Source organism: Nematolebias whitei, chromosome 16, assembly GCF_014905685.2.
Source record: "Nematolebias whitei isolate Nwh7 chromosome 16, NemWhi1, whole genome shotgun sequence".
NCBI lineage: Eukaryota > Metazoa > Chordata > Actinopteri > Cyprinodontiformes > Rivulidae > Nematolebias > Nematolebias whitei.
Window position 1 is genome coordinate 2,122,968 of NC_056513.1, and position 12,097 is coordinate 2,135,064.

General features: G+C 41.6%; 1 protein-coding gene across 1 annotated transcript in view; it reads right to left on the reverse strand.

Annotated features, from left to right (window-relative positions):
• uso1 (USO1 vesicle transport factor) overlaps nucleotides 1–10,813 on the reverse strand; it is a 24,251-nt gene extending 13,438 nt beyond the window's left edge. Inside the window, exons 1-14 of the mRNA XM_037690045.1 lie at nucleotides 10,588–10,813; nucleotides 8,892–8,978; nucleotides 7,845–7,909; nucleotides 7,220–7,296; nucleotides 6,993–7,004; nucleotides 5,001–5,101; nucleotides 4,807–4,909; nucleotides 4,592–4,647; nucleotides 4,370–4,490; nucleotides 4,088–4,266; nucleotides 3,872–4,012; nucleotides 3,706–3,794; nucleotides 3,476–3,630; nucleotides 3,194–3,399 (exon numbers count right to left, since the gene is read on the reverse strand). Of these exons, the coding sequence (XP_037545973.1) occupies nucleotides 3,194–3,399; nucleotides 3,476–3,630; nucleotides 3,706–3,794; nucleotides 3,872–4,012; nucleotides 4,088–4,266; nucleotides 4,370–4,490; nucleotides 4,592–4,647; nucleotides 4,807–4,909; nucleotides 5,001–5,101; nucleotides 6,993–7,004; nucleotides 7,220–7,296; nucleotides 7,845–7,909; nucleotides 8,892–8,978; nucleotides 10,588–10,653 (1,458 nt within the window). The 5' untranslated portion in view covers nucleotides 10,654–10,813. The remainder of the gene's footprint in view (nucleotides 1–3,193; nucleotides 3,400–3,475; nucleotides 3,631–3,705; nucleotides 3,795–3,871; nucleotides 4,013–4,087; nucleotides 4,267–4,369; nucleotides 4,491–4,591; nucleotides 4,648–4,806; nucleotides 4,910–5,000; nucleotides 5,102–6,992; nucleotides 7,005–7,219; nucleotides 7,297–7,844; nucleotides 7,910–8,891; nucleotides 8,979–10,587) is intronic.
• Between the last annotated feature and the right edge of the window lie 1,284 nt (nucleotides 10,814–12,097).

Sequence of the window (12,097 nt, forward strand, 5' to 3'; positions counted from 1 at the left end):
GGCATCGGCCGTCATTAGTCATAAAGTTAAATATCAGACATCAGCCATTCCATCAAAATAACTCATCAATATAAAAGGCGCAGTTTTTTAATATATATTATTAATTTATACAGTGTTAAATCATTTTCAGCCCCTTTTTGGCATCTGCATTTGGTAGCTGGCCAAACTGACAAAGACCATTTAGAATAATGTAGGATTTTAATCCCACAGTAGAGAAAGCCATGTAGTCTCTGTAAGTAGGTCTAGGAAAAAATATCGATATTGGTTATCGGCCAAATAAGTTTTAGCATATCGGCATATCGGATATCAGTCAAAGATCCAATATCGTGCATCCCTACTGATAATAAAAACTACTTCCTTATATATCAGCTTATGCAAAACTAAATTCACTAAATGTGTTTTAATAAAAACAAAACACGAAGGTGCCACTTTTTAATACAATAAAAAGATCAATATTTCTATGAAAACAACTTTAGGGTAAGATTTTAGCTTTTAACGACAAAGCTTAAGGCACTATTAACACCCGGCAACTATTTTACAGCAATCTACGGCAATAATCTACGGCAATAATCTACGGCAATAATCTACAGCAACGACCCGTCAAGCAAAGAACTTCTATAATACTTGACCTTTACTTGTGATCTTGACCTTGAAGCTGGGGTGTTTAGCATTGTACAGTACATATGAACGGTTCAGGGATGATGCACCCCCACCATCTACCCCCCACCCCCCGGGTGCCCTACGGTCAGCTCTCTGCTCCACACAGAGGGCTGTGGTAGCTCTGTGGTTGTGCCAGGAGGGACATCTGGCGTAAAAACAACTGACAAGTCTTCATGACCCCTGAAGGAGGAGCAGCCGAAAGAAGGAGGAAAATAAAATGGACACAAACGGACGTGTCTCTCAGTGACTGTTGACCAGAACATCAACATTTCTGTCTGATGAGGAAATAAAGACTTTTCATCTGAACAGGAGCACACTGAGCGCGATGACAAACCAGCACCGTAACATGGTCCATACCATCACGCTTCACCACCAGGTGCTTGAACTGGTTTCACTGCTGGGACAGACATTACAGTCTCCCTCCTGGGAAAACTCTAACAAAGGAGCAACACTCCAAACTTTAATGTCCAAAAACACGCTGCATTTTTACCAGTGCAGGCTAAAAAGAAGCAAAGCCTCAGTATTAAAGCTTGTGGGTGTACAGCTGAATTACTGAACAACTCAGCAGAACCTCAACAAGAACATCAAAGTTCATGCTCGATAATCCAGGTGAAAAAATCCAACAACGTTAAGTCGGGTCATCTGAACCTCAACAAGAACATTTATTCAGTAAACCAGAGCTGGCGCACAGCAATGATATTTTAGGGGGAGCTTTAATGTCGTAAAACCTGCCGATTGTTCTTTTTGTGGGAAATAATTTAGTGACAAAGTGAACAATGACAGTGAAGACCCCAAACAGCTGCAGCACACACTTCCTGAGCAGACAGACCAGGGCTAGCAGCACAGCAGCCATAGCAGGGTTGTGATGAGATCAGAGGAGACGAGTTAAAAACCGAGATGTTCCTCTCCTCTGCACCATCGAGCAAGCAGCTGCCAACAGAACGGCCGCCCGTCCGTGAACCTCACGGCAGGTAAAGCGTCAACACACGGCCTGTTTGAGTCGCTCTCTCCGGTAAACTCCGATTCTGCAACTTGACTTCTTGGAATCAAACTACATTAACACTAAAAGAGGTTTGTTGGGACAGGACTAATGCAAACGAGGTCTCAGCTGAACTTTTTTTAAACCCTCACGGTGTCCTCTCTGATCTGCACATTTTAATCTAAAAGCCAGATTATAGCTAATAAACAAGGTTTGGGTGAATTGTATGATGTAAGCTTATCTGTATTTGAAATCATACTGTGATAAATGTATTTCAATAAATGGTCAAACTCTAGTAAATTGACTAAATGAGCTGAAATCTTTAAATATAATCACTTGGAGTGAAATAAATTTGTTTTAATGCAGAAATCTTAGTCTGATAAATATAAACTGTAATTTTTCTGTTATTTTGAGCCATGCAAAGGACAAGCTGTGCTCTAACATTTAAAATATCACCCTTATGATATAAATGTTATATAAAAACTAAAACATCCTTTAAGTGTCAACTTTCAGAAGTTCACATTATAACTTCTGATCATCACACCATTTTAAAAGTTCTAATTTATGGACTTTCTTGTTGCTAAAAGTACTTGAAACTTAAAAACATGACCGGTAACAATTCAAGCAAACAGATTCCACAGAATCTTTGCAAAAACTTTTTGATTTATTTTTCATATTTGATCAATTATTGAGTTACATTCATTCAAACATGTTGCAACAAACTGAAAACCAGAAACAAATGTCCAGAACAAGAAGCTGTGAAAAAGTTACATGAATATAATAATAATAATAATAATAATAATAATAACAATAATAATAACAACAATAATAACAATAATAATAATAATAATAATAATAACAATAATAATAACAATAATAATAATAATAATAATAATAATAATAAGTGCGATGTGTTGTCATGATTCCCATACAATGGTGAAATTAGTTCATTAGTTCATTTAACCCATTGCACCTGGGAAACACCCAGGTGGAGCAGTGGGCAGCTATGCAAGCACCCGGGAGCAATTAAGGATTAATTTGTAAATAAATCATAGAAAGTTATGAAATTATTATTAAGAGCAAAACATTTTCTCTGACCCCCCCACCCCCAAAAAACCAATTCCGTTGACTTTGTGTCTCGTTTGGCTGTTATTCCCAATCTGTAGTTTTTATAGTTCAAGTACTTTGAGCAACAACAAAGTTAATAATGTGGAGTTTTCAAACATAAATGTTCATAAAGAGCACGTTCACAAGTAAAAAGTGATTTGTGTCGGAGCCTTTAGTTGGGGACAAAGCAGGGCTCGAAGACGTCAGGAGGAAGCAAGATCCCCCAGCATGGGGTCCACAGAGACCCCTGCAGTTTACGACAAGCCGAAATAACCAGAACAAGCGCCACCCAAAGACTCAAACTCAAATATCCACTCCAGATGCACTGGACTTACCCGCCGGACGATCTTATCCCCCTGAAAAACCGTAGCAGTGTTAAACTTTGTCAGGTGGCCAAACGTAGTTCCACCAATGAGCCATTCGTCCGTGCACGACGCCGTGTCCTACCTGGGACAGGATGTTGGTGCACTGCTGAAGCAGGGACACCGGGGGCTTGCCCAGGCTGGTGGCCAGCTGGACTCTGAGCAGCTGCTCCTTCTGGGTGAGGTTGTCCTGCAGGGCATGAGCGAGGGCCACAGCAGCGCACCAGTTGGACAGAGAGTCTGCTGAAAACAGGCCTCCACACAGCAGCTGGCCTGCTGAAATGGAATTAGCTGGGGGGGGGGGGGGGGGGAGCTTTTAGACTAAATAAAGTTCAAAGAGTGAATCCATCACGGTCACGATTCTTACCATCGATGGTGGAGGGCAGCAGGGTAGCCACGATCTCCCCCTGGCCTTTCTGGTTTTTGTACAGGAAACACTGGAAGCAGTAAAGAACGGCACAGCGAAGCACGAACGGCTGCCGCTCGTTGACCATGGACATGAGCAGCACCACGATGGCTGGTCTGTGGAGAGGTGTCAGAGGAGAAGCTGACAGCAAGTCTTCAAGTGTCAACAGGTGAGAAGATCAGCTGCGTTACCTTGGTGGACTTGAAGGAGCGTTGACCGAAGCAAAGTAGTCCTGGTTGACCTGTGAGCCTCGGATCACTTCTGAAACAGTGTTTATGGTCTGAAAGCAAGTGGCCACATCAAATACGAAGAACCTGAGCAGAACCAGAACTCATGATGACCGGCTGATCGTACTACCTCAGTGAGGATGTCAGCAGGCACGCCGGTGGCCATGAGGATGGTGCACAGCTGCTGCAACAGACCGCACTGGAACATGCACTTCTGACAGCTGGCTGTGGCTCCAGGCGAGTTCACCGGAGACACCATGACTCGCACCAGCTGGAGACACAACGCAGTTTAACTGGTTCGAGCATGGCACCATCATCTGACGTCAACATGTGGCTGTTGTGTTACCTGCAGCATGAGGTGGAGGTTGGTGACCTTCTGTGCAGACCAGCCAGAGTTATCATCACCAACCTCGAACCACGGCTTCATCCTCTGGATGTAGGAGCCCTCCTTGAAGAAGTTCTGGTTGGAGCTGTTGTTCTTCAGCAGGTTGAGCAGCAGCAGCAAACAATCCTCCACTACGATACCTTCACATCAGAGACAACTCTGAAGCTAAACTACGCTCATCCTTTTGAACAGAATTAACAGATTTACAAACTCCATGTAAAGTCACAGTTTGGATGTTCTTACCTCCGTCACTGCTGCCCTCTTCTGTGATGATGTCAAGGAGACGCTCGAATGCGTTCTCAAACGCTACAATCTTCTGAATGGCTGCGTTGCCTTTAGTCAGCTGCTGAAGCAGCAGTAAACCCTGTGAGAAGCAGAAGGCAGGATCCTTGAACCAGTTCTGCTTTGACACCTCATCTCAGACTCAAGTTCAGTTTTGTACAGAGCAGGAACAAACGGACTGACGTCATTGCGAATGACTTCTCTGGAGTCGGCCAACAAGTCCATCAATCTGGAAACACCTAGAAAGAAAAATGAGAAGTGGTTTTCATTCAAATAAATAAAAACAAACCGTCTCAATCATGGAATAAAAAAAATAGAGTTGTATATGACAACAGAAGTGATTTATTTGACAGTCTGAGGTAACGGAGCCTGGTGCACAGTGATGAGCAGAAACTCACCCATGGGGCTGACGAGGATGACGCCCTGCACCTGAACGCCCTGGTTCTTCAACAGAGCAGTCAGCAGCTTCACTCCAGGCCAGCGCACGTGGAAGTCAAACTCCTTACAAAACAAAAAATGTACCAATGCGTGTTGTAGTTACTAAACTGGTGAACAATGACCTTTCAGAGCTGGACCAGGACCAGAACGGTACCTCCAGCAGAGTGAGCAGCAGCGTGACGTGTTCGGGGTCCTGGATGAGCTTCTCAGTAAACTGGGCGCCGAGGTCGTCCGCCTGCTTCTGAGCGTTCTCATCTGGAGGAAAACAAAAGCCGAAATAAAAACTTTTTCATGCACCGAGTCTCTGACTGGATCAAGAACCCGCTTCGTGGGTTCACAGCAGTCGGCCCCAGTTAAGAGACAAAAACTAGTTCCATCGGGAACTTAACTGTTCTTAAACTGTATAAAGATAAACCACATCCAATGAGTTCACGAGACACACGAGCAGCACGAAGACACGTGCACAAACTGATAAAGATCTTAAGTGACAAATTAAAACATGGATAGAAGTTCAACAGAAGAAGAAACTTAAACCTGACTAGAAAAGGAGGAAGAAGAGTTCAGATGATTCTTAACTATGTAACTGTTAATATGAGAAAACATCTAAGAGATCTGGTGGAGCCACTACAGAGAACAACTAAACCCACTCTGATCCACAAGATCAATGTACGTTGAGGAGGTAAAATCTGTTTTTAATCACAAAGCATCAGAAATATGGAACATTCTCAGTTGTCAATAATCAATCAATGTTGAAACGTTGGAACACGAGACACAAAACTCCTGAGTGGATGACGCTCGGTCTACGGCGCACACACAGAAGATAATAACACAATAATAATACTAATACAGAGAGGAAGAGCATGAAGATAATCAAAATGCACCAATAACTAATCAATAATCACCACCCTCTGAATAACAAGTGTTAACTGATGTGTTGTTCACTTTAACTTTCCAAACAGTTCACTCGCCGTTAAAGTTCGTCCCAAAAAGTACTTTCTGGTACTTTTACTCAGAGAAAAACTTCAAGTAAAAAACATTAACCTGGTGATAAACTGACTGTGATCCACCCAACCAGGACAGTTCCAACTGTTGAGTCTGACGATGGAATTAAAAAAACTTGATCTCAAAATGAGTTTAAACCCACACGTGTGGACAAAAACATCTTTCCAAACGCCAACGTTACGTCACGTATGACGACTGTGCTGATGTACTGAGCAGCAAAGTTTGGTGCTGCAGAAGCTGAATACAGCTGTCCCTCGTTTATCGAGGGGGTCCGTACCCTGAAGTGAAAAACCGTGAAGTAGGAACAGTAGAACAAGAAGTTTATTTATATTTAGGCATTTAAACCCCTCCCACACTACTGCAATATTCTTAACGCTCTAAGAGAGCACACACAGAACGTCATGATTTCTCCGCTGCTCTCAGCCACCTGCTAGCGCTCGTGGCCACGCCCACTTCACTGTGCACAGAGATCAGCTGATCAGCTGCAGGAGGAAGCTTATCATGCAGTGAGCGAGTTCGCGAAAGACGAACCGTGAAGTAGCGAGGGGCTACTGTTCCTACGTTTGGTTGAAACTGGTTCCATTATGAGGAATAATCCAAAGTTCTCATGAGAAAATAATGAAAACAGATCTATATTGGAGAGAACAAAAGGACTTGTTCACAAAACGGTCACATTTCCCAACAAACACAAGCTTTAATTTGTTAGAGGAAACAAAAAGAATGTGAGAATAAAAGCTGTTTTACAGAAAGACTTGTGATGTTAGTAAAGTTTTTGTGTTGGACCCAAACAGCCTCCTGTATTTGGAACACATTTTAGTAAAGTTGGTTAACTTTTAGTAGAACAACAACTACGCATTAGTCAGCACTGTCCAGAGGTCAAGGGGGGGGGGGGGGGTTACCACGTCAGGAGGGGGCGCAATGGAAAGTAAAGATTCCCCAAAAAATCTGAACTCGTTCAGCTGCGTCGAGTTTAAAGTCAAAGATGGATTCTGGTGAAAACGCAGCCTAGAAATAAACGAGCTGTTCCAGCATGAAGGGTCAAATCAAAGCAGTGGAGACGTGTTTTGTAAAAGACGACTCATAAACGTGTCGCTGGTGAAAACCGCTGTGGTTAAAGGTTCGTCATGCAGTCAAAGACTTTTACCTTCTGATTCATCTGCAGAGGTAAAACATGAAAGAGAAGAGAGAAACGACAGTCTTTACGTAAAGTCACATTCACATAAGAGCGAAACGTTCAAATTACGTTTTCTTTTTCACACAAACTTCACAGTGAACTTCAGTCGTTTCCAGCTTCATCGAAGGTTGAATTCAGGAATCGTTTAAACCAGAAAATGAATGTTTGTTTCTCTCTGCAATGATAAAAAGGAGCACCTTGTTCTTCCTCCTCATCGTTGCAGATGATGTTGTAGAGCGTGTCCAAAGCATATCCAAGGATTTCTGAGTCAGACCTGTCGGACAGAAAAAGTCACATATTTAAAATACAAATATCGACCTTTATTTAACCAGGAAGATCCCACTGAGATCGCTGATCTCTTTAGCAGGGAGGCCTGACGGCAGCCCAACATGGAGGTGTTTGGACTGTGGGAGGAGAGAACCCAGGTCCAAACCAGAGATTCAACCCAGGACCTTCTTCCTGTGCAGCATCAGTGCTGACCACTGATCCACTGTGCTGCCAAAATACAAACGGTCAACAATTCTTTGCCAGTAATGCAAAACATTACAGACTGGACCACTCTCTTTCCTTTTATAATGAATTTTAAACACTTGTTTTCAACGTGAGCATTTCTTCAGCAGAACTAAAAAGAGTATTAGAAAAAACAAGGCACATGCAATTAGAGCCAAACATTTTAAATGTTTGGATGTGCTTTAAGGGGGTTAATCTTTATTTATTTACACTTAATTGTAGAGAAATTTTTGTTTTAAATGAAGAAGCCACTTTAAATCATTCCCACATATGCAGGGAAACACTTTAAAGCATTAAATAAAAACAACATACCTGTCAGTTTGCAGAATGTTAATCAAGTAATCCATCGCCTGTGTGCCAACTTCCAGGCGATATTTCTACAGAAAGGTAGAAAAAAATTTAACTGGTGATATTTTTAAACCAGTCTAAAGACTTAAATTTAAAGCAGCATAAACACAAACACATTATAAACTCTTGTGCCTCATAAAACCATATTTAAACATGATAAAGTCGTTACTCAAAAACTGCACAAGCAGACAAAAGACTTGAGTGATTCAACTCTATGCAAAAAATTCAAACAATTAATGCTTTTATGAATATTGTCACTATATTTGTTACAAAGTATAAAAACACAAAGTCATAACTGACTAAAGTAATACAGTTTTATGACATGTGCTGTCATTATGGCTTTATTTACTTTGTTTTATTTATTTTCAATATTTGAGTTATACCAAGTCTCTGTTGTTATTTGGAGGCTCAGAAACTAAAAGGTTTGACAGCACAGCTGTTGTAAAAACTGGTTTATGTTTCTAACAAACAAGAAAGACCATGATGAAACAGGACACGGGCTTCAGACGGGGTGAAGGAGACTAACTGAACCATCTTAATTTTATAATGAAATATAAAAACAAACGTGAACAAAAATGAAAAATATCATTACAGACATGAAGCAGCAGTTTATAAAGTAGTTCTTTTCCTACAGTTTAGTGTTTCCATGTCACGAGTTGACCAAAGTAGCTCAGTATTTTGCAAAAAAAATTGCTTAAGTTGTGTCTGTAAGAGTATTTTCAAAGATGTAATCTGAAGATGTCAAATTTTAAGAAAAAAATGAAGAAACCGTGAGGTGAGCTGCACCACCGTGAAGACATTGAAATGAAATAAAGGTTCAAATAAAATACAGGAACTAAGGTCATGTAAGAGTAGGAGGGCTACAGTGGCATTCTTGTTGTGGAAAATAAACCATTTACTAAAAGAATATAAAGCTGGAGAAGCTTTGAAACAGTCCTAACATCAGCTCAACATCTGGTAAAAAAAGAGTGACGGTAGAGTTATTAAATAAGCTCCATCCGCATACTTTACCTTAGAGAGGGACTTGAGTGCCCGAACAGCATCTCTGCGATCTTCTAAAAGCGTTGAAGAGGCAACTCTGTCGCACAACTTCTGAATCTGAGGACGGGCGGGAGAACAAAGAGTCAGCTTGGTTTTCGAACGTCTGCGCAGCCTAAACTGTAACTGTGGAAAAACTGTGATTATTGATCAATGTCAGCCCTGCTTAAATTCTCTGTTTCAAAGCTGCGGGAGCTCGGTGGTCAGCGCCGCAGCCTGGTAATCCTGAGGTTGTGGGTTCGAGCCCACGTTGCATCTGGCGTAAAACAAATGGCCAAACGTTTTCAGCGAGTTTGTTCGCTGTGGCGACCCCTGAAGAAGGGAGAAGCCAAAAGAAACTTATTGTTTAATGTTCTCTACTTCAGTCAGAGTTAAGTTTTATTTTATTTCATCTTTTTATAGTTATGATGGAAGGAATGTTTGGCTTTCTAAAACGTGACAGACATTTGAATTTCTTCTATGGAATGGTAAAAGGACTGCACTTATCTAGCGCCTTTCTACCTTATTTCAAGATACTCAAAGCTCTTTACAACAATCTGTGTCCTCATCATCAGAGCTGTAGATCACATTCAGACACCGATGGGACACAGAGGCTATGAGGGGTTCAGTGTCTTGCCCATGGACACTTCGGCATGCGACTGCTGGTGGATTCGAACCCCCAACTCTTGCATTGGCAGACGACTGCTCTAACCACTCTGCCACAGCCGCCCCAACAAAAAAAATTTCTATCCATGTCCATTTGTCTTATCGAACCGTGCACAGAGGAAACAGTGGTCACCATGTATTCTGATGCTGCTCAATAATCCAGGTAGAAAAATCTAACAAAGTAAAGTCAGGTCATCTGGATGGATTCATCTTCTTGAAACATTTCATATTTTATCTAAAAGTCTTCTTCAGTCTGAGGAGCTGCAACAAGCGCAGTCTTATAAATAGCACCTCCTCACAATGGATCCACCAGTTTGTTGTCAACACCCAGAACCAGCTGTTCACGTGATCAAGGAGGACCATCAGCCTGATGGCTGCTTGGTGGGGGTTGCCATGGTAATGACAAAACCACGTGACCAAAGTCTGCCCTGAAAATAAAAAGCAGGTCGAGCAGCATTTACCCACACAACTCGCATACTCCAAATGTTCTTGAGAAAACAGCTGAAAACAGAAGATCCACTGAGGACAGAAGATCCACTGAGGACAGAAGATCCACTGAGGACAGGAATGCAGATTAATTAAATTGTTAAAAACGTTGAGTAAATTCACGCTGAATCTTCCTAGTGACAAAAAGAGAGCAACTTGATTTATAAGGTACTTTTGAAAACGACACCGTTGGCCAAAGTGCTTGCACTGATAACACATGAACGATGGAACGTTTCAGCAAAGAACCCATCCAGAGGACCTCGTTAGATCCATCCCCCTGGATTGTTGAGCAGCATCATGTTTTAACTACACGCAGCGGGTAAAGTTCAGCCTCGCGGAGTCAAACAAGCTAACGTTTGCCAACAATATGTAGCTTAAACAAATTGTTTTTTTAATCATATTCTAAGTTTTTAGAAGGAATGCATCACCTAACCGTATACAGTTCTTGTGTTTGTGTGTAATCGTTTGCAGGGTCTGTGTCCTCAGTTTCAATCCCAGCTAGCTCAGCTACCAGCTAGCTAGCCGTCGGGTCTCCTACCGTCTCGGCTCCGGTCGGCTGCGGCCCTGCAGACTGTCCTGCTATCACTCCTCGGAAGAAGTTCATCCTTACACACTTCGTCTACGGGAAATCTGAAGGAGTCTCTCTGCTTAAAAACAACCTGGGCCTGACCATCGAACTGAAGAAAAAATAACTATATCGTGTTTGACACAGTGCTCAATGAGCAACCCGGAACACTGATGTGAAAACAACTGCGCATGCGTGAAAACGTGGCGCTACGTGGCGGAGCAGCAGATTTAAAGGGCAAGAAGCCCAAAAAGAAGACAGCTGTGGACAGAGGTGACTGCTGCAAGGGTCCAAGAAACAACATTTACACGCTTATTAATATGTCCTCACGCGTTATGGTCTTTAAAATAAATGTTGACCGTTTCCCCCACTCATTTCTGTTCGGGACATGTACACTGTAAAAGGAATGCTTTACTAGTTCATTTAATCTTTGACCTTTGACACATTGACACATCAGAGTGAATCCAGTGAGGTCAACCCACACACACACACACACACACACACACACACACATATATATATATATATATATATATATATATATATATATAATGTGTATATATGGGATCACTTGACCAACACCAGTATTAGGTTTGGCTTGTTATGTTGTCTTAAGCTTAGACTACTGGAGGACAAACTGACCTCATTTCCTTAAATGAATTGTTAAAATTGAACAGTTTTCATTTGAAACTATTTCTATCTTAACATGTGATTCTTGACCTGCCATTGTGTATCTGTTCCTCTCAAACCCAGCCGGTCGAAACAGATGGTCCTCTAGTCCTGATCCTGCTAAAGGTTTTCCTTTCCACTGTCACCTTCATGCTTGCTCAAGATGAGAGTTCTGCAGTCTGCTCCTCAGATAAATAATGTTAAATTATTATTTATGAATATTTCTGATCAGTGCCCTGAGACGACTTCTGTTGTGACTTGGTGCTTTATAAATAAACTGAATTGTGTTCAACTGTATCTGAAGGGAACTCCTTGCCAGCCATCTCGTAGAGTCAGAGATTCTTCACTGTACACAAATTATGAAATTATGTTCACAGGGTCCCAGTTACATTCAACAATAAATGTAAAAGAAAAACAATAACATCCAAGATATGAACTAAGAAAAACATCAACTAAAAATACACTAAGCACTAATGACATAAAAACATTTTGTCGAACATCAGCACCAACATGAACATGAGTCTGTGTGAGCAGATGAGCACACATGAACACATCAACATGAAACAGATCAGCAGCAACATGAAACAGATCAGCAGCAACATGGAACAGATCAGCAGCAACATGAAACAGATCAGCAGTAACATGAAACAGATCAGCAGCAACATGGAACAGATCAGCAGCAACATGAAACAGATCAGCAGTAACATGAAACAGATCAGCAGTAACATGAAACAGATCAGCAGTAACATGGAACAGATCAGCAGCAATATGGAACAGATCAGCAGCAACATGAAACAGATCAGCAGCAACATGA